General features: G+C 36.0%; 1 protein-coding gene across 4 annotated transcripts in view; it reads left to right on the forward strand.

Moving 5' to 3' along the window:
* Positions 1-23688, forward strand: part of sev (receptor protein-tyrosine kinase sevenless) — a 109273-nt gene that overhangs the window by 50272 nt on the left and 35313 nt on the right. For 3 of the 4 annotated variants that reach the window (XM_074176109.1, XM_074176112.1, XM_074176110.1), the window contains exons 3-8: positions 5110-5169; positions 9106-9426; positions 11834-12079; positions 16286-16427; positions 16487-16600; positions 20927-21233. In XM_074176109.1, coding sequence (XP_074032210.1) covers positions 5110-5169; positions 9106-9426; positions 11834-12079; positions 16286-16427; positions 16487-16600; positions 20927-21233 — 1190 coding nt within the window. The remainder of the gene's footprint in view (positions 1-5109; positions 5170-9105; positions 9427-11833; positions 12080-16285; positions 16428-16486; positions 16601-20926; positions 21234-23688) is intronic. The other variant, XM_074176111.1, reaches the window with a different exon arrangement.

The following is a 23688-nucleotide window of genomic DNA, read 5'->3' on the forward strand; positions in this document are numbered from 1 at the left end:
AGCTCCTACTCATTATCTAACAAAATTTCGAATAGATGGAAACGATTGTTGTTCCGTGAAAACATATGAACTGTATTTTATATAATATTTCTTTGATTAATAACTTAGGTGCCTCTCTATCCCTCTTTCTACAAGACATGGGAAAGGAAACAAACAATTACTTGTCTTATAATTGTGGTTGCGGTATTTCAACAAAAAAATTAACGCAGGCAATGTTACATAGATCACAATTATCATTCTTGGTTTCTAGGGATTTTCACTGCCTTGAAATCGGAGGAAAAATTATTAACGATGTACTGGTGGAGGGAGGGTCAATATTAATTCAAAAGTATTTTAATTCAACCTGAACGTTTCAGTTTTATAGTAAACAATATTCATAGGTGCTTAGGTTCATTTCTGATCATGCATTGCCCCCATTTCAGTACGAAACAAAAATATCTTCGAAACAAGCCGAGATATGTAGATATTCATCAGTCTCCTATCAAGGTTAATTCGCTAGTGATTGATCCACCTTTTTCTTTTTCAGTCAATGGACTTAGGTCATTCTTGCCCCCCAAACATGAGTTGCAGTCCTCGTGATTCTGGTTCTCTTTCAGTGAAAGAGCTTCATGAAGCAACAGCCGAATCGGTCCCTCTACGAAACCCTTCATCACTTGGAAGGATCGATTGCAGCTTGAGAAATGGTTTTTATGCAGATTCTGTGAAACATGATCTTCCTTACTCTACTGATGTAGAGAGTTGTCCTGAACATCTTGAGAAGAAAATTGGATTAGATAATTTAGGAAACACTTGCTACATGAATAGCATTTTGCAAGTGTTGACGAAGAATTTCAAGAACAAGAGTTTAACGATGAACGAGGACGAGAATGTTTCCTACTTATTCACCAAACTCAAACATCTGTTCATGCAGCTGCAGTTTCGTAAGAATGTATCATCTTTCCCTCCAACCGATTTCCTGGAGTCTTTGAAGTCTAGTAGATACTCGTTAGGACAGCAAAAGGATTGTTCCGATTTCTTGGGGTTCTTGTTGAATATTTTTCGTGAGCAAAACAATAGCAGCACTTGTTTACTTTGTAGTAAATGTTCAAGAGGTAGCAAAAACGTATGTGAATTTCTGTAACTTCATCTAGCGTTTCCTAATATGACTAATAACCAGTCCGTGCAAAGCTTATTTTTAAATTATCTGGAAATGGAACTCTTTGACTTTATTGCCAAACATGCGCCAAACTAACTGCCTTATGAGAAAACAAGTATAGCTGAGGCACCAGTCAATCTAATAATAACACTGATGATCTTCAAACATGACTCAACCTCTGACGGAAACACAAAACTCTTACGAAGGTTCGAAATAGATGAATACTTCAATCCAGCAGACCACTATCATTACGTTTTGGTCAAAGACGAAACGGACTGGTTTAAGTTTGACGATAGTCGTGTCACTAAGTTTTCTGGCGATGTATCGAATTTATTGGAGCCTCTGGAGCCCCTACATTTTGTTTTATAAGAGAGAGGACATTGGCAAATCAAGATCTTTAGATGATGTTGTGCTGCAGGTTTTTCCGGGATTTTTGCAGCTGAAAAAGCAAATGCGCCACTGGAATCAGTGAAGTCGCGCCGGAGCGCCAATTAATTTTTGTTGTTGTTTTATAATTTCATGATTTGTATTTTTTTCAACCTATACTTGAAAAACTCAATAAGTGTTGTTTCTATAACTATTTATAATTGCTTTGTCTATGAGATGTTCATCTTTCATCAATAAAGTATAAAAAAGGGATAAAAAAGGAATGAAGCCACTTTTGAAGAAAAACACGCGTTTTTTCGCTTAGGCCCGGGATTTTTCAACCCATGTGTGGTATTATTTCTTTAAAAAGGTGCGGAACACTAAAAGATTGTTAATTAATTTTTGAGCACTCAAAACACAATTCATAAGACAGATTTTATCAATATAAAACTTTTGGCAAATGAAAAATCCAATACCTAATAACTGAATGCAAAAACTGATTTTCAGTACTTTTTAACCTTCCTCCTTAGACATCTTAAAAAAACAAAATTTCTCAGTATTTCCAAAAAAATCCTGTCTAGAAGATTGGAAATTGTTGTAGTAAATGGCTGCTTATTCAGAATAAATGTTCTGCTGTAAATACAAGAAAAAAGAATATTTCACTCCATAGAAACTTAGTCTTATGCAAAATATAGCATCAAACTGAAATCTACCAGTTTCTTCCGTAACCGGGTCGTTTTTTGAAGGTTTCGTGGGAAATCGGTCACTTAATTAGACTGCCGTTTTGTTTTGCCAGCAGATCATGCATTCTAATTGGGCCTTGTTGGTTCAGCATCCGCTCCTGAAACAAGTCACACGTTCATCTGCTCAATTCTATGATGTCGGTTCATGGCTTTCGAATAATAAAAATAATCGCCAGAAGAAAATATTAACACCACCGACTACGTGAAGGGACAACCGTCTTCCGCTCTGGGCTCTGTAGTAAGGATATCCGTTACAGGGCGAGAATTGCGAAATTTAAATATCAAAGTCACATATGCACTGAATTGATCCCTAAGGAACTGTTTGTTTCAATGAATTTCTTCACGAGCTCTTCATACCTCTTGAAAGTTTTTAGTTGCTTCATTTCTAGATGTATTGCATTATGTAACTTGGGTCCGAAGAAAAAAAGCTTTTTCTGAAAAAGGCATATAATAATTTCCTTTTATACTCAGATGACTTGAAACTCTATCACAATATAACATGTTCAAATGATTGCGAACGTCTCGCGCTGAATTTAAATCTTGTTGCTACATGGTGTCGGGGAATAATCTATCACTCAAAATTTCGAATATAATGTAATGTCTTTTCTCACTGAAAACGAATTTGGCATTACACAACTACGTCATAAACAATCAAGTTCTTGAGCGTCCTGACACACTCACTGATCTAGGTGTTACTTTTGACTCTTTCCTCTCTTTCAATAAACATATTGACACTACTCTCTGACAGCTGCTTATCACATATATGGATTCTTAGTTGAAAATACAAAAGACTTCGAAAAAGCTTCAACATTGAAATTACTTTATTTCACTTTTGTTCGATCTAGGCTGGAATATGCAATTGTTGTGTGGAGTCCCTACTATCAGGTGCACATGAATCAACTAGAAGCCCTACAGAGGCGTAAATATCATTTCTTTTTTTAATCAAGATCATAAGCAATATCATTATCTGCTCTCAATTGATACATATAGTGAATTTTTGGGTTCCTAGACCTAAGAATAGTGTAACATTTTATCTCAACACTCCGTGTACAAATATAATGAAAAAATCCCCAATTTATACAATGTGCGATACCTCTAATTTTGTTATTCGTATCCTAGATGTAATCAACTGCCAGATTATACAAATTATACAAATGTAGATTCACAAATTATATTATGTAAGTACATGTTTGTAAATGCCACTGTTTTTTCCTATTCTGTAATTGGGTTCATCTTGTAGAATAGTGTATGAAATAAATAAATAAATAACATAACATAATGAATATCATATTTAAATTCTATAAACTTCCGGTGTTTCATATTTCATTTATTCCAAACGAACATTTGGTCTACTGCGCCGTAAGGGAAGCAAAGACCATTAAAAAAGAAGAAGAACGAACATTTTTTTGATTTTCAGAGATCATCCAAATCGTCCATGTTTTTTGAATAATTGTGTTTTGAGTGACTTGTACATATGTCCAATACATTAGCAAAAATACCACCCCCTACTGTTATAGGCAGTATCTCATAACTAATTCTACTGAAGATGTATGTATCATCATCATGCCATCTCAAATGTTGATCAAAAAATAATTCAAGGTATTTGAATGTTGATACTTTTGCTACAGCTGAACATTCAGGCCTGATGCGTGTACAGTTTTGCGCAGGTGGCTAGATTTTTTTATGTTAATTCCCCTCTACAAAGGCTGACGTTTCGATGTCAGGTGACATTATCAAGACGCGTTACTGTTTTGCTGATTCTCATCAATAGATGTATAGAGCTCCATCGTTATGTATGTAGTGATGAGTAAAATTTCGAATGATAATGATATACGGGGACTATTCAAAAAATGAGGCTCGAGCCTATGATTACAGTTTAATCTGTTTAACATGTTCAGTTTGTTGGTAAGAGGGATGAGCGTTAGAAGTGTTTTGCGTCGTCGGTGATTTTACGCTGTTGAAAAAAATGGATGAGATAATTTGCATCAAATTTTGTGTTAAAAATTCAATTGAGTGCACAAACACATTCGATATGTTGACAGTGGCACACGATGATTGTACTCTGAGTCAGAAAAATGTGTACAAGTGGTAAAAGCCGATGAAAATGTTGAGAAAGTGAAGGAAATTGTTATGGAAAATCGTGGAATCCCTGTTCCTGAGGAAGTTTCTGAGGATGTCGGCATATCGGTTCGTTCTAAAATTGCTGAAACAAAACCATCGCATGAGCATCGCACAAGAATTATTGAATGACGTCAACGGCGACCAAGATTTGCATAGATGGATCATAACTGGTGATGAATCATGGGTATTTGACATGAAAACTAAAACCCAATCGTCCTAATTAAAGAGCCCAGGAGAGCCAAGACCAAAAAACACACCGAGTGCTTGGTCAAGCTTTGTTCACTGTTCATTTCGATTACCGTAGTTGTATCAGGAGTTCTTGTCATATGGTCGTACGGTCAAAAAGGAATATTATCTTGAAGATAAAGGCTGGCACAAGTGTATTATATCTGAGGAAGACTACTTTGAGGGGGACTACTTTTAAAGAGACAAAATAGAAATTGATTAATAAATGAATATTTTGTTGGAAAATTAATACTTCACCTTATTTTTTGTAACACTTCAATGTGCAATTGTATTTTCATTTTCTGTATAAACATATAATTTTTTAATCTTATTATATCGCAACTTTGTTTACGTTTGTTCTTCAGGCAAAAAACTGCAATTTATTTTGTGTGACCTAGTTATGTCTCCATAACAAAAAATCATTGAAGATGTCTATTTATCTGTACGTCTATGGAACGATGACATCGCTAAAGCGAGCCTCAAAACAATGCATACATTTTTAATTTTCTTTTGTTTCAGTGTACCAGCGGCTGCAGATTATGGAAGAAAGCTTTGAGCAATTCCTGCCAAGAAGCATGCGTGAGTATATAAAGTCCTTTAGATACAGATTCTTGCATTTTTCCATGATCTCTCAACATTTATTCTAATTCTCTCAGGCATTTGTTATAGAAGGAGATAGATTTGACCTTTTCTTTTCAAACTGACCGTAATGAAAAATGTATCATCCAACTTTATTTCTCTTGTGTTTAGGGGAGTTTAGAGGTTGATGAACAAATAAAACAAGTTTGTGAAGTATTTCAGCTAAACTATTCTGTATATTATTCAGTTAATACATTTGTTAATTTTGAAAAGCTGACGAATTCACCTCTGTTCGCCAAGTTGTCATATCACTAAAAGATAACTTAGCCAGCAGACTAATCAGTAATTTATTTTCAATTCATTCGTCACGTTCAATATTTCCTAAGAAAGTTTCGATAGTATGATGGTGTGCAATATATGATTGTGTGAAGGCTACGTCATCTTCTCTTACGAATTTACGAAGCGCCATCTATGGGATGAACAGATAAATCAGTCTACGAATATGAAAAACGAATGTCAGAAAATGTTATATTTATTGAGAGGTATATACATAAAACCGAAAACTTGGCTTTGGCAGAAAAATAGCAATATAACACAATAAGGGTCAAAAAACAAAACACAACCAAAAAATGCATTTCACCGGTGACGCAACATGTGAATTATAATTTAAATTAATGTCAATCAACATATCCGTTCAAAACTGAAGCAATAAGTCAGATATCATGGATGCCTTGGTCCATATGAAATTAAAACCTGCAACTCTATAAGTTGAAGAAAAATAACTCACTACAATCTCACTACAAACTTTTGAATTTGTAGAGTAGGGAGGGTGAGTGTACACTTAAGCCACATGTGACCCATTATACATCCTCCCGAGTTGTCCTCCTAGGTCATCGTCCATCCTGTCCTTTCCAGGAAGGTGGACAGGTCACTGGGAGATATCTCTTTTATATCGGCAGGTGTAGGCCAAGACTTGCCGAACACTCTCATAAGACATGCCTGACAGTTTCATCTTCCTGTTCACACATCCTGCATAGAGGTGTGTCCACTAGCCCCATATTATGGAGGTGTTTCCTTAGTTGACAGTGGCCAGTTAGAAATCCTACTCTTTGGCGTAGAATTTTCCTGGTAACCGCCAGATATTTCTTCGGCGCCAGCTTCCAAGGTCGCCCAGGGTGATCCTGCCAAGATTGCATCCTTTGATTTCATCCCATCTCTTTAGGGATTGAGCATGGGTGTAACGTTTGGCTAGTTCCGCAATTGTCGGAGTCATCAGGCCGTGGGTGCCACTGCGTCCTAAAATTCTTAGTTCAGCCACTTCCTTGGCAAAAGAGTCGGCAATGAGACTACCTTCACTCCTGCCGTGCCCTTTAATCCACCTCAGGATAATGTTTTCATCCATCGAAGCTTTGGCCTCGGCCTCGAACATATTGCTGCTGATGAATATCCAGCAGCAATCTTCTGCGATTTAAGCCAAGCGTTCGACTGTGTAAACCACGGAAAACTATTAGAATTGTTAGAACTATATAGTTTGAGGGGTCTCCCACTAAAATGGATTGAATAATTTCTGGTGGACAGGAAACAATATGTATCTATACGAATAAACTCTAATAATACCAAATATAATAGAAAATCTGAATGTCCGGATGTTGATATGGGTGTCCCACAAGGTTCCGTCTTGGGACCCGTTTTCTTTATTCTGTACATTGATCAGACTGATTCCATTTTAAATAGTTGTCATCACTCTGCCTATGCAGATGATTTATCTTTGGTATTGTCACCTGACACTAATTTACTAAATGCTAATTGTAGTGATGTGATGAATAATATATCAATTTTCATCAATGAACGTCCTTTATTCTTCAATACGGAAAAAACAGAGGTAGTACGTTTCCACAATCGACAGAAGCCAATACAAAATCTTGATTTTAGAGATAATCAGACAATTTTGACAAACACTCAAGAGTCTGTCAGATTTCTTGGGGTATATCTAGATGAATTTTAGAGTTGGAAAATTCACTATACTAAACTAATGGGCAAATTGAATTCCCTGAATTTGCTTCTTTTGAATCTTCGAAATGTTCTCAATGAGGCACAGCTACTGGCAATTTACTACATCCAAATTGATTCGAAGCTTCGGTATGCTATATGTCTCTGGGGAAATTCCACCTCAGCATCAGATGTTTTCATCTGTCAAAAACGCATATCACGTACTTTAGTACATATTCCATCTAAGGACTCATGTAAACCTTTTTTCAAAATGTACGGAATGTTACGTCTTTCATGTATATACATTTTTGATATAGCTGTTTATATTTTTGAAAATAGATCGTTGTTCGAATTGAATGAAGATATTCATGGATGTAATACAAGAAATAAACACTCCATGTATATTTCATTTGCGAAAGTGAATACTGCATATTTTGCTCCCCAGTACATGGGGCCACGAATTTTTAATAAACTTCCAGATATCATTAAGCAGCATAAAAATGTGAGACATTTCAAAAAAGATTTGAAACATTTTTTTTTATTGGAGAAATGTTTTTATTCGCTTTCCGAATTTCTAATTGAAAATTAATGTATGTGACTATCTTATCTTAAATTCATATTTTATTTTTAACATACTCTTAATCACCTTAGAATTAGGCTTAACAATTCCCATACATGTAACCGTCAACGGGAAATAAAGATTTATTATTATATTATTATCATTATTGGCTAAATCTTGGTGGCACCCTAGTACTAGCCCTGAGGTAACACGTTGTCTGTTCAAGGCTAATAGGGCTTGTCTGCTATCAGTTCAGATTGTAATGTTTTTGCCAGAAATTCCTTTCCTGATTATTTCTTTTGTGACGTTGGAAATACCAGCTAGTTCTGTATGAACTACGCTGATTTTTCTCAGTGATCTGGAGTGAACTCCGCATTCTGAGCCTTCTTTGATTTTTGATTTTGGTTATTTCTTTTGTGGCGATTGAGATACCAGCCAGTTCTGTTTGAACTACGCTGGTTTTTCTCAGTGATCTGGAGTGAACTCCGCATTGAGCCGTCTGTATATATGTGTATTGCATTTGTAGCATCTGACTCTGTGATCTGTTCTATTTGTATTTTGTAGGATTCAGTGAACACAAACCTGGGTTCAATTGCATCCCCGGTTGCCTTTAGCAGAGGTTGCGCAGTATAATCGCTTCTCGCCATAGGCCCAGCCTCAATTGACCCATTCCTACTTCGAGGATTACACCAGACGTGCGCAATCGTAACATGGCCAATAATGCAACCTCCCAGAGGGGTCGGACCATATTCACAAACTTATTGATAAATAATAAAGATTGGAATAGTATCGAATTTTGATATACCCAGCCTAGCAAAATGTTGGGCTGAAAAGTTCGTAGTCCGGAGAACAGAAAAAAGTCGCTGGTGCCAGATCTGTAAAATACGGTGGATGCGGAAGCGATTCGAAGCTAATTCATGTAATTTTCGTTTTCATTGATTTGTGACACGGTGTCATGATGAAAGAGCACTTTCTTTTTCTTCCAATGAGGCCGTTTTTCCACAATTTGGTCCTTTAAACGCTCTTCTGGAGGTTAGGGACTCATGTTAATTGAATACTAGTAGCGCCATCTGTGCGCCATCTTTTTAGCTCACTAGATAATAGTACCATATTATATCAGTTTTCTTAATCTCCTGCAGCCGCCAACTTGGTCAGTGAAACGCATGTCAAGAAGAGTATTGAAGTTCTGGCGATTGGGAAAAGTGCTTGTTTTTTTATGCATCGGTGGGTCACTCTAACACCACTGATGAGATCTATGGCGGGTCGAAACAGCGCTGTATTGAATTATGAATGTTTTGTTTTTGGAATATGGTTTCAACTCTTCTAATTGCTCGGAACTCTTGCAAACAATCCCAACAGAACCAAGACTCACATGTTATTTTTCTCAGAATGGCACAACAGACCGCCTCATCTCCAAAGAATTGTACTGCATAATGGGATGCAACGACGCTATCACTAAATATTTCTCCAAATTGAGAACCTACCTAGGTGTCCCGCCTCCTCCTGCTCTGCTCGCCGATTCTCTAAACGCAGATTCGCTAAAATTGGAGTGGAACTTCCCCAAGGCGAAGATGTCTGGTTTGAGCTGTCACGTCCAGTGGAGGTACGAGGAGTTTTCGACAACTTGGCAATACTGCAGAAACGCTTCTTGGAACCAGGAGAATACGGTGTTCTACATCTACGATCTTCAACCCTATACTAAATACAGGGTAAGTATTTTGATATTTATGTTTGTTTAAGAAATAAAGAGGACCAGTTATTGTGTCACCATGGTTTGTCATTTTGATGAGCATGGATTTGTATCGGGTTTGTTTTTGTTGCCATGATTACATATAGATGAAAAATGACCACGAGATTAGATTTTGTGATTTCTTGACGGCAATTCTGAAACTAATGAACTTTGAGGTATTTAACAGTTCAAGCTCACATAGTTTGTAACTTTGTTCAAATATTGTAGCTCTATTGTAGCAATGCTCCAATTAAACTACTACTGCTGTGGAAATGTTTCGTTCTAACTAAACTTCTTAAGTTGCTAGAACTAAAACATTAAAATAATTTTGACAGCAATATGAAATTTAAGATCATTACTTATTAATGAATAGTGGACCCTTATCGAAGAAAAAAATATTTACAATATAAAAACAGGATAAATCTGATGAAATAGCAAATTTTTATATTACAAAGAAAATAAAAAAAGTTAATGGCGTTCCTAGATCAATTCTGGATCATTCAGATATTTTGTAATATCAGAAAAATATTAGTCTCAGGCATTTTCCATATATTTATTATACACTCAGGCAATCATTCTTGTGACAGTCCATATTAAACGATCGACTGTACTTTTAACAAAAAAAATCTCCTGGAACAATTACATAAAAAGGCAATATCAAGATAAAATAATTTCTTACGACAAAAAATGTATGATTTTTGAAAATTGAAACAATTATTGTAATTTTATTTGAGTCATCTCATCGTTTCAATAATGTACAGTTTTTTACGTGTGTTTAAATTTAACGAGTGTTCGTACATCCTTCTGATTTGATAATGTTTTAATGAAAACATAATTTTTTATGCTAGCTTCGTATTCATAACCTCAGATTTCAGTTCCAGAGGAGGAGCCAATGAAGTTTCAGAAGCTTGAACAAATAAAGGAGACTATTTTGCAATCTCCGACTGCAATACCTGCTCCAGCCTCACGCTGTATCTTAACTTAGCCATCCGAGCTAACCTCTTCACTCTCTTTATTTCTGTGTGTGTATGTGTTTGGAAAGTTGTATGCGATCAGCAATCTGACACTCTTAAGATTACTGGTCTACTGCGCCGAAGGGAAGCAAAGACCATGAAAAAAAGAGAAGAAGAAGTCTGAATTGAACAGCGTCTGCTGTTTTTAGTTGTTCGACGTTTCTGCTTCGAGTTTGAAGCCCTTTTCAAGAAGCTATGACTACACTGTGGTCTCAATCTGCCTACTCCCTAGTTAATGAAACGCTGTAAGGGTTTTGTGACCTGACGCCGGGGTCTCAACCTGCCTACTCCCAACAGTCAACGCTTGGCAGTAGGCAGATTGAGAACCTTTCAGAGACAGGCGACGACACCTAGAAACTAGGCAGATTGAGACCCCAGTGTAGTCATAGCTTCAAAGTTGAAGCTATGATGCGGTTCAACCTCGACTGTAGAAAATTTGCTAGTGAAAAAACCATAAATCACTAATGCGTAATAAAAACATATTTTGAGATTTTGGTACACATCATCGATAATGTCTTACTAAATTAATGAGGAATTTCTACTTCAGAAATGGAAACGCTACAGAATTGGAATGTGAAATATGGTGTTATGTTTCGTTTTGTAAACAATTAATTTTTCATCATTACAAGAGATTAAATACACGAATCTAATAAACTAGCGCCGTGTTTTGTAATATGAATCAGTTATTTCACCATTTCTATCTTTCTCTATATATTTTGCATGGTCGTTGCTTCCTATCTTCAGGCGCATATGACCAATGCTCCTCCTGTTACGTAACTGGCTCTTACATAACAAAAGCTTCATCGGGGAACAAAGTCTGTCTTGCAGCTTGGGAGCCTGTGTCCGGAATTGGGTGTACTATACTTGGATACAAACTATCGTCTGCTTCATAAAGATTATTGTTGCCATCCTACTCCCACGTGGAAATCCGGTCCACTCCGGCCTCCAACTGGCGTGAATAGAAGCAGGTATTACATAAATTCATTCCACTTTAGCACTCCTACGAGGACATCCGGTCCACTCCGGCCTCCAACCGGCGTGAATGCGAGTACTACTTAATTTAACACTCAATACTTTTTGTCAACACTATTATTATTTAATCGATACTGGCTCGTTATATAATGGCGGACATTCACAACACGAAATGAATCCGGCTCCAACAAAGGCGCCCGCGTACCTTCTTTGTGGACGGTCGCTATTGGCACGTCCGTCTATCACCATATTGGAAACGGAACTCCCTATTTCATCATTTATCTCGACTATATGCCAACCAGAAAGTTGATTATGATATCAACAAGCTGAATGTACAAATATAATAGATCAATAATAACCCAACTCAGATTACACCCAGTAAAATATCGTTCTTTGTTTCAGTTCCGAATAGCACTAATACTGGGATCAGCAGGCGGCCACCCTTACGGCGAACCCATCGTTTCGACCGAGAGCGTCGTCATCAGCACCCTCGCCAGTGGCGTGCCTCTGTCTCCGCCGCAGAATGTACGCGTCACTCCGGTGGACTCGTCAAGTATAAGCATCAGCTGGGAACCAGGCCCATTCCCGCACGGCCCTCTCCTATCCTATGTTCTCAATATTACCGACAACCGCCATTCAGAAGTCAAGGTTCGATTGCTATATCTGCTCGAAGCCCGTCTGCCCTCTTTCTTTTGTCTGTAGATCGCTTCGAGACTGTTTTTATCTTCTCTCGATCACGATAATTTTTGCTCTCTTCTTTTTTATGTTGATTTGACGAGATGCAAGAAAGCAGATAAGTGTCCTTTATGTAGTGTTTACGTTAACATTCGGTTGTTTTACTAAATATATCGCCAAGAGAAGCCGAACTGGTATATGACACAGTTACTCTTTTAAAATCACGGAAATTTGTTCTCTTTTCACGAAGAGATATATCGAGTGGTCCAACGAAAAGTATGCACCTTGCCTTTCTCCTTTTTTTGTAACTTAACGCAAAAATGCTCGGACAGGTCAATTTTGCTTTTGAGGGGGACACATTTCTGATGTATTTTTCTACCTGTGCCTTCAACCCCCTAGCGAGGTTGAGTAACAACCCTAAAATTTCAAATGGAAAGTGGGGTCGAGTGGTATATCATTTGAAAGGGCACAAAATTATCTTTCCAATGATACCTAATTTGTTGTATTTACTTGAATAGTTATAAAAAAAGCAAGAACGTTTACTCGATATTTTTGGTGTTAATGAAAATGCGGAAAAAACGGCATTTTTATCACTACTAAATTCCTCAATTTCTCTCGTGCTTTTTTTGGTTAAAATAACAACATCAGATAAGTGTACAAAAATAATTTAGGCAAACGTTCATTGATTCAGTTCGGTTGCTTTTGAAATTATTTCAACTTTACTGTAAAAATGGTTTATTCCATTCCTGAACGAGTTGAAATTGTTAAACTTTATTATCAACATAATAGTTGTGCTAGACTTACTGCTCGCCTCTTTAATAACAGTCATCCCGGGAAAATTGTGAATGATTCGTACGTTGCCAAGTTAGTCCAAAAGTTTGTCGATACCGGATCTGTCTGTAATGTGAAACACCAGCCACGGAAACCGATCAGAAATGAAGCAGTGGAAGTCGCTGTTTTGGGATATATTGAATTGGATCATACTCAAAGTACCCGTCAGCTTGCTGCAGCCTCAGGTGTCTCCCGTTTGTCCATAATACGAATATTAAAATCCTATAAATTTCATCCGTACAAAATTAAATTAGTACAGGAACTCAATGAAGATGATCCTGATAGAAGGCTGCAATTTTGTGAACAACTGAGCCAGCTACTAATTGATGATCCGCACCTATCATTCAACACGTGCTTTTCCGATGAGAATACATACCCAGTACCCTCAAAAAATCAATGTCTGGTGTGGCATATTAAGTAGTCATATCGTAGGGCCACTTTTTATTCCTGGGAATTTAACTGGTGAGGTCTACCTGAACATGCTTGAAGATACAATCGATCCTCTCATAACAGAAATAATTGAAAATGACCAAAATCATAATGATGATCGGCTTCATTTCCTGCAAGATGGAGCACCTCCTCACTATGTTGCTCCGGTAAAAGAGTTTTTAGATGACCGGTTTCCTGGACGGTGGATTGGAAGGAGAGGCCCCATCGAATGGCCTGCCAGGTCACCCGATTTATCGCCTTTAGACTTTTTCCTTTGGAGACACTTGAAAAGTAAATGTTTTGCTACGCAGCCCGAGTCTATAGAAGATATTCGCCAACGAATTACAGCAGAGTGCAGAAGTATAACACCTGATATGCTACTGAATGTTAGGAATAGATTTGAACAAAACCTGTATTATTGTATGAAAGCAAATGGGTCACATTTTCAGCACTTGCTGAAGTAGGATTCTACTAAGTCAATTACACATTTCAAAGTACTGGGTTGTAGTTGTTTTTCTTCATAATACCTACATGTTTGAGTGAAATACAACAAATTAGGTATCATTGGAAAGATAATTATGTGCCCTTTCAAATGATATATCACTCGACCCCACTTTCTATTTAAAATTTTAGCGTTGTTACTCACCCTCGCTAGGGGGTTGAAGGAACAGGTAGAAAAATACATCTAAAATGTGTTCCCCTCAAAAGCAAAATTGACCTATCCGAGCATTTTTGCGTTAAGTTACAAAAAAAGGAGAAAAGCAAGGTGCATACTTTTCATTGGACCACTCAGTATGAATAATTCAGCAACCTCCTTTCAAATGAAATCAAAATCTAAACCCCGGTTTAAATGTTAGGAGGTGGATCTCCGTCTTCCAGTAACAATTTATTGTTAGATTTTCCCTGGGCAGTTTACAAAATCGCGACACGTGTTTCGCTCTACAATAAATAGCTTTCTCAAGAGCTTTCGTACAGACTAAATTCCACTTGATTTGTATTTTAGATATAATGACATTTTGTATTATATAGCCTTCTATCTATGTAATGACTAATAGTTTCACCTGAGTTTGGGTGAACTTTTTAAAAACTCCACCACAAAATCTATGTGAACTACTTTGGATATAAATTTGAATGACCAAGCTTTGAAAAAGACAGCCCCTTAAATTCTTGATACTGATGAAAATCATGAATGAAGCTTTCAAAATTTTGAAAAGTTTTTAGCGAGTACCAATTATAACAAAACCATTGAACGTTGGCCAACGTTCAATCTAAGAGTATAGTAAAACGTAGAAACTCCAACGGTTTAGTTATCGTCACACATTGGCGCCCAACGGGGGGCTTGATATTCTCCTCATAAATATCTTAGTTTCAATATAATTATCTGGAAGACATATTTGTCTTCCAGACAAGAAATAAAAATTTCGAATCTTGTGAAAGTTCACCACACGCCAACTTTTGAAATTATACAATTATTTCTCAAAATTTGCAAATACCAACTACATTTCTTAAGATTTCCAGTTTGTTGGAATGTGCCATTGATAACATCTTAATAGAGAACTCAGTCTTTCGGGAAATCACAAATTGAACTCAGTCTAAATCAATACTTTAATTTGAATCGTTGAAGTCTAAAATCAATTGGAAAGGAATGAAGGTATATCCAAAAAAAATCAATTGTTGCGCTGACTAATTCAATATCAATCTTTTAGGAAATAATGGACAATTAATATTATATACTTGAGGTGTGATATACTTGATAGTATTCCTATCTCTGCTCGATCTATTATGACCAGCAGTTCTACCAATCAAACCAAATTGCCATCATCAAAATGGCATCATGCCTAAATGCCACATTATTACTGTTTCTGTATATTTCATTTCAAATACCTTCACTACCAACAATTTTATTTCTCACAAGGATTTTTTACCGATTTATATAATGTCTGGGAAAGGGACAAAATGATGTTATTGTTAACCAATCATGGTGCTTCACGGGGTTCCATATTAGAACCTATTGTCGTTTTTACTTATCTCAATTTATTCACAAGTTGAAATGATTTAAAATGCATTCAAGTATTCGCTGGTGATAACAGATATAAAATTGGTGCAACAAATGATTCAATTGTCACAATAATTATAATCAGTCACCTTGTATGCATGTATATTTCGAATGAAAAATTCAAAATTGTCGAAACTTGCCACCTCACTCAAATATAATTTCATATAAGGTTCTGATAAACTTTGTGAAATTATGAAACAACGATAAAAATTAATAGGGACTCCGGGGCGACTTTATTGATTCCAGTGGCGCATTTGCTTTTTCAGCTGCATGAAAACCCGGAAAAATCTGCAGCACCACATCATCTGAGGATAAACTAAACACTTTTAGGCCTTTACATGGAAATCTCTTATGAATCAGTCGTATTGGAAAAATAGGAAAAAATATCACCATAGTTTTTAGTGAATACTATTTAAAATATATGACGTTCATTAATTTTTGTTTGATATAATGTTTTCCGATGAATAAATTTGTAAAATACGGATCCTGCTGTAAAATTTCATAAACTAATCAATCTCCAATACTACACGTCTTCCTCAAAATCAATTCTCATTCAACTGTTTAGCCAATAATTACAGCTAGAGCACAGTCCATGAGCAATAAAAATATTATTCGCGATTCAATTTTCTTCACCACTGCTGAGCCGTTGCACAGAAATATATTTCTATTTCCGCTTTTTCTTTTGCAAGCCACATTTCGACACCTCTTCCATAAGCATTTGTGTGTTTTAACATTCTCTTGTGTTGACTAACAGCATGGTTGTGCCTGCATGTGTCTTCTTGCTTCACTCAAATATGAACTTGGCTTTATTTACTTTTCCTGCTTTGTTAGGTGGAAATCACTCTGATCTTTTTTCCCTTTAGGATATTCCTCCAGAAAATTCGTTTGTAATGGTTCGTGATGTGAAACCTTCGAGAAATTATACGATCGAAATCAAGATGAGGAACAAAAGGGGACCCGGACCAGCTGCTATCGTTTCGGTTTTGACCCCTGCGGAACGCCAGAGTTAGTACTTTTTTCAAAAGTACAATCAACTTTCACCTGTATATTTTAATTTTTTGCAGTGAATAATGTCCTGCAGCCACCACTGATTTTGGGTACGAACTGCAGTATTTTTGAGCTCAATAATATATTGGGCGAGCCCAATATTCTGTACAGGAGTGAGGTGGAGTTGAAAGGTAAGATTTCTGTTTTGGTTTCAAGGTTTTTTCAATCGATAAGTGTTTCTTCCATTCTTGGTTTTGTATAAAACCCACTACTTGATGGATCTGACAGGGAATTGGATGGGTCCAAAATACTTCTACTAGTTGAAAAGCATTTCCTTGCTTCAATGCCAAAATTGAATAAGAGCAGACTGTATGAATTACGACGAATTATGACGAACTCCGTATGTTTCTTCTCAAGAAGAGTCTCCGTGTTTTAATAAAACCTCTACTTCACTTGGTGAATCTGTCATTCAGTAAAGGGGCATTCCCTATGCAAATGAAGATAGGTAAAATCATACCAGTGTATAAAAAAATAGTCGTAAATTACTGGAAAATTATAGGCCTGTAACAATTCCATCAAGTATGTCAAAAATATTCGAATATGCCTTTTTTAATAGACTTCTATCATTCGCTCATCATAATAACATCTTTACAAAAAACCAACATGGGTTTCTGAATAAAAAATCCACCACTACAGCTTTAGATTCATACCATAGAGAGATTATGGACTATATTGAAGCAGGCGAGTGTCCTGTAAAAATTGAATCAAAGCAGTCCGAATATATGACATTGAACTCGGGGGTGCCTCAAGGTTCAATCCTGGGCCCTTTACTTTTTTCTGTGTATACCATGAATTTAATAAAATCGATGTAAGATTCATGTCTATGCTGATGATACACAGATTTATCACACTTTTCCTCCGCAGTTAGCAGATGATGCTTCTGAAATAATTAATAGGGGACTGGCGACGTTCATTAATTTTGCTTCGGAACATTGTTTACTAATAAATTGCGCTAAATCTAAAGTAATGTTATTTGGTTCTATGTATAATCGGGCTAGATTTCAGTTTCCTATTAATATAGAAATTAATAATGAATTGATCCCTGTTGTTGAAGAAGCTAAAAACCTAGGCATTATCATAGAGGCAGACCTAAGATTCGAAAAACATGTTAATCAATTGATTCGACGGGCATATGGTTCACTAAAACTGATTTATGGAAACAGGCATTTAATTCCTCGAAAAATCAAAATGAAACTGTGCGAAACATTAGTTTTATCACATTTTAATTTCGCTGACTCTGTCTATGGTCCGAACTTAACAACTATTTGCAAAAATAAAATTCAAAAAGTGCAGAATTCCTGTTTGAGGCTAATATACGGCGTGAGGAAAATCAGAGAATATCACATAAATTAATTGAGATTGGATGGTTGAATATGGAAAATAGAAGAGTTCATCATGCGGTCACTTTATATCACAAAATTATTCTATCTAAAATTCCTTCATATTTGTACAACAAAATATCTTTCAGGACAGACATACATAATTTAAATCTACGATTTAAAGGCTTATTATCCCCACCTAAATTCAAAACTGAAATGTTCAGATGATCTTTCACCTACCAAATTTATAATTTATATAATTCCGTTCCTGAAAGTTTGAAGAACCTCAGTATTACTTGCTTCAGATCAGAATATAAAAATAATTTATTCAAAACACAAGTCTAGATCCCTCTGCCCCGCTGCCAAACCAACAAACAACGATTTTCGTCACTTATCACTCATTTCTCTCATTGTCTATTTGTCAATTACATGTACAAACGCATATGAATTCTTCGACGCACTATATTAGGGTTAAGTGGAAGAACATTCTCGTAGTAAAACTATCGTTTGTCTGCAGAAAATGAACTTCGCCCTTTATTTTCAGAAATGTTTTTATTTTTTGCATACAATGTTAAAATCTATATGTATATTATTTGAAAATAATAAAGACCTTTATTATTATTATTATTATATTCTGCGATCTCAGCAGGGCATTCGACTGTGTTGATCATAATATTCACCTAAATAAGCTATACAGTTATGGTATAAGGGGGATACCATTGGCATGGGTAACGGATTATCTTCATCACAGAAAACAATATGTCGCTATTAACAATGTAACTTCCAGCATGGCCCTCTCCGAATTAGGAGTACCTCAAGGGTCGATATTGGGACCTATATTGTTTGTATTGTTTGTGCAACGCCAGGGACATTCATAACAATGTATGCAAATGATACGTCGATTATAATCTCTGACAAATCAGATTCAGTTTTGAAAGAAAAATGTAAGCATGTTTTTGGAAATATTAATAAATGGTTTTCTGCGAACAATTTGTTTTTGAACGCGAAGAACACATATTCAATGAGATTTCATCATCAGCAACGGGAATGTGATGTCATCAGTTTTAGAACAATTGATAATTCCGACACAGTAACAACAGAATGTACGAGCTACACATCTTCACATTGATGAATGTTTGAATTGGCAGAACCACTTTGAGTTCCTAATCAAAACAGTTTCGAAATATTAGGCAGGTTTTGAATGTTGATCAGATGCTGAGGCTGTACTATGCTCAGGTTGATTCCAGAATAAGATATGGAGTGTGCTTCTGGGGTCTTTCCTCTCGCTGCTTTGACGTCTTACAGCACAAAAAAAAATGTATGCGTATCATTAGTGGCATAAGTAACCGTGATTCATGCAGAAATGCTTTTAAAAATTTTAGAATTCTAACTGTTCCCAGTCTTTTAATTTTTGACTTATGCTTGTCTGTTTTTGAGAATAAAAACAAATTGTTTGTACCAAATAAATGTAAGCATAATATTGATACAAGACAAAAAAACAATCTTTTTGTACCATTCGCAAAAACGAAATTAGCTTTTGTATCACCCGATCAGATGGCTCCACGTGCCTATAATTTGCTTCCAAATATATAAAAAAATCCTAAACCATTCAAAAGAAAACTCAAGGATTTTCTTGTTGATAACTGTTATTATCGCTTTGGAGAATTTATGTGTATTAGTAGATAGTTGTCATTATCTTTTTTTTTCAGGAACTTCCAGTCTCCGATCTCTTTTGTTTCTTTTTTCTATTTGACGATTCCTATACAAATTTTATAACTTTGTCAAAAATAAGGAAAATAAAGATTTATTATTATTGATTTATGCTGAATTGAAGGGGTTCTATTTTAAGGAGTGATTAATAATAATTCAGGAGGACTTTCTTTCAGTTTGTGTCTGAAGTTACTTCTTTGCATGATCTACACACCCATGTATAGAGTTACTCATTTTAAAATTGATTACTTCCTTCCTTTTCTTGAAAGATTCCCTCATCCTTGTTTTTGTATCAAGATGGAGTAGTGGAAAGCCAAAAACTTTCTTTCCCAAAAATGAATCATGCTCTTTCTGGAAAATGTTTAAGTAGCATTTCCTGAAACTCATTTTCAGTGAAAATGCTTGGATGATGTAATTTGGATAGCCGGCAAATAACGCACTTGATAGTAGAATATTGGGATGCAGCATTCCAATGAGCTCATGATTGTTCCAAATTTTGTCTGGATACTACGAAATGCTTTTCCAGCACAACGTTTTTGTGCGTAATCTGGTCACAATTGATGAGTTTCTCATTACTTCGAATTCTTCATGATTGGAGCGGTTTTTCATTACGGCTGATGAACTACAATCGGTTTGAGGACATCCTTCTTGTAAATCCTCGGTAGTTTATAAAATGGCTTGCTATGCTTGTTAGGTTCAACATGAGACCAAATTTCACTAACTACATCCAACTCCTTGAAGAAGCCGATGAATGTACTTGGTGAGTAATCCATGCCAATGACTAAACCTCAAGCGATGGCAATGAGAGGCATTCATCCGATGAAATCGCATGCAAGAACAGTTAGTATCTTCATTACCTTCCAGGCCAGAGTGGTCAACAATCCAGCTCATAAACATTTCCATTGGAAAGCGTTCATGCCAGTTCAGTACAAACTTGGATGTCTGGAGAGCTTCCAGAGTCAATCAGCTTTGTATCATAACGATTTCTGTCAGTTTTTTTCGTAGATTTTTGCCTGAAATACTGACTCATAGGTTCCTATATAGGTAGGCCCTATGTAGGTGGATCTGTGCCTGTATACACCTATCAGAACCTGAGGCAACCAGCTGGTTGCCAGTTGGACCCCCTGGTTCCGTTGACCGTTGATCTTCTACCTGGGCGACTAAGGTTCATGAACGTACAGGTAAATTTGAAAGTACTGAATAAACCAATAGACAACGATAACGCTTTTGTACTCGTCCTGATCCCCATCAGGACATTGTTCCTTCAACAACTTCTTCTATTTTCGGTTGTATGCAATTCAGAAGTTTTGGCGAATCTCAGAATATCTTCCATCAGTGTTGCTGAAAATGTTGAGGAATTACTCCAAGGACCGAATGAAGGCCTATGAACTTATTTTGTGTCTGTCAATAACTCCCAATATTTTTCAGGTATAGCATATCACTTCAAGAAAAAACTTTTCTTCGTCACCGACAGTGATGGTTTTGTCTCTAGGCTTTCACTGGCACCGGGGGGTTTCACGAAAACTCGTATACTGGAACCGCAGAATTTGGATTTCAAACCGTTAGACATCACAGTGGATTGGCTGAACAACCAGTTGTATATTTTGGGTGAGGTGAAATTTCAAATCTCGAAATACATTATCAAAAGATGCAATTTCGACGGTAGTGGAGTGACGGTATCGTACGCAGGCCTCACAAAGAAACCTTCTTCTCTTGAAATCGATCCACTGAATGGGTAAGTTACAATTTCAATAACCACTAGTGACAAGATGGTTACCTACTTTCCTAAAATACTAGGTACCATTTATTTTACAAGAAACATAAGATAAATTGAATTCCAAATTAAATAAGTATATTTACCATGTATACACGTGTGGACGTGAATAGTTACCCCTCCCAATAGTCTATTTTTGAGCTCATTCCTAACATTTTGGAATGTTTCTCTGGTACTGCTAGCACAGGATGAGGTAATTCTGTCTCTCAGTTTCCGTATTGTCCAGGTTGCGTAGCATAAACTATAGATTCGATATAACTACAAAAAATCAAGAAGAGTCAAATCCAATGAACGAGCAGGCCATTACAACAGACCACGCCTACATTCTACATACCTGAGTATGTCTGATCCAACCAATCCCTTACACGCTTGGAAATCAATCAGCACTTCTAGCTCTAAGTACACTTTCAGTTGTTTGAAAATTTTCAACTGAAGAAAACACAAAAATACCGGAAAATAGTATATTTATTTTTCAACATAATCTTCTTGTAGCTCTATGCACATTCCCCAGCGACGTTCAATAAGTTAGATACCTATTTTATAATAAGACCTATCTTGCTCCTCAAAATAATAATAATGATAATAATGTCTTTTATATATCAAGGTAAAAAATAAAGTACACAAAGGAAAGTACAATGGGTTTGGTAAAATCCCGGAGCGGAATTCAGGAGACAAGCGGTAATTCATAGGGGTAATTCATAGGGGTAATTCATAATGCTTACAGAATGATTGTGAGTCATTAGCTTCATCGTTGGAAAATTTTTAACCACTGACCCATTTTTTCAATTTTGGGAACATAAAATAATCCAAGTGGGCTAAATCTAGCGAATATGGTGCACGAGGTAGCAACGTTCGCTATTGATGGCTGCCATACAAATACTAAACAACGGAGCGTCTTCAAACTTGAAACATATGCTTTATAGATTGTGTACTTTCTAATACAGTGCTATTTTTCCAACAACTACAGCCATCTCTAGGTCAGACCGGGTACTTCTAGGACCACCTTGATATACCCAAATATGTTAACATCATTATATCATTATGAAGTAGTTTCAAAGAGTTACGTAGAACAAGTCCGGAGACTGATTGAATTGAGGATCAATTTACCGATGAGAGATAGTTAGCTAATCTGCTGTGCTTTGCCAGCTGGCTAATTGAAGTGTTTTTAATCGGCCTAATGCTTCATTGTGCCTTGATTAGCTGTAGTTTCAGTGTTATATCGAGATTCGATTTAATGCAACGATTCTTCCTTGTTATTAAAAAAAGATGCGTTTTCATCATTAGGCAAGGTGATTAAGTTGGCTTATTTTTGATTACTAATATTGGGATTGAAAAATGCGTTTGTTGTCTCGTTGGGAATTTTAAAAACTGGACTCTTGTTTGAATATCTGTTAGTGTCAATAGGTTGCCAATAGACTTTTTGGTCCAATGTTCCATTAGGTTGTCTTATAATCTAGAAATCTAGACAATCAATAAGAGATCAATCAAGAAGAAATCATGTGTGCAAGGGACTCAATAGCAGTTATTTTGCAATTTTGCAGCTAAAAAATATATTCACACTGGAGCAATCAATAAATGTGTACTATTCTCTGTCATATTCACATATTTCTCATAATATTGTCCTTTGGGAAAGTACGTCTAATGCTCGCAGAGTTTTTATCAGTCAAAAAAGACTAATTCGTCTAATGTTTGGCTTAGATTACCGAATGATGTGTAGGAATAATTTACATGTATTAAACTGTAACATATCTAAATCTCAACATCAAGAGCTTCTAAAAAAATTCTGACTCTCATGACTATGCTACGAGGCATGGTGACTTACTTAGAAGTACAAAGCACCGCACTTCACTTCACGAAAACTGTCCTAAGTATAATGGAATACAATTTTTCAATCATCTCCCCGATGATATCGAAAACGAAAAAAATATTGATAAATTCAAAACAAGATTGGAAAAATATTTAGTGGAATCCTGATTTTATGACATAAGTGAATATTTTGCTAATTTATAATCTTTTAATTTGTTCATTGCTTGTTTGTATGGACGATATATTTAAAGTAATATAATTATTTGTTTATATATATATATATATATATATATATATATATATATATATATATATATATATAAATAATGTGTGTGTACCTATATATATCTGTGTATATACATTTTATGACTTGTCCTATATCATGTGTATGCTCTTAAAGGATGAATAAAGTTTATTATTATCATTATTATCATATTTTTTCGTGGTAAGCTGGTTCTTAGCCATTACCAACTCAGAATGACATATGATTCTGATTATTGATGATGAACTGCTTTATTGTTTGAAAAAACATGTTCTTGTCATATAGCATTTTATTAAAAAAAGGAAAACACATAGTTATCGATAATATACGAATAGAAGTCTCAAGTTC

The sequence above is a fragment of the Leptinotarsa decemlineata genome, unplaced genomic scaffold, assembly GCF_025532065.1.
Source record: "Leptinotarsa decemlineata unplaced genomic scaffold, Ldec_3_MD MMD2_tig00001621_RagTag_RagTag, whole genome shotgun sequence".
NCBI lineage: Eukaryota > Metazoa > Arthropoda > Insecta > Coleoptera > Chrysomelidae > Leptinotarsa > Leptinotarsa decemlineata.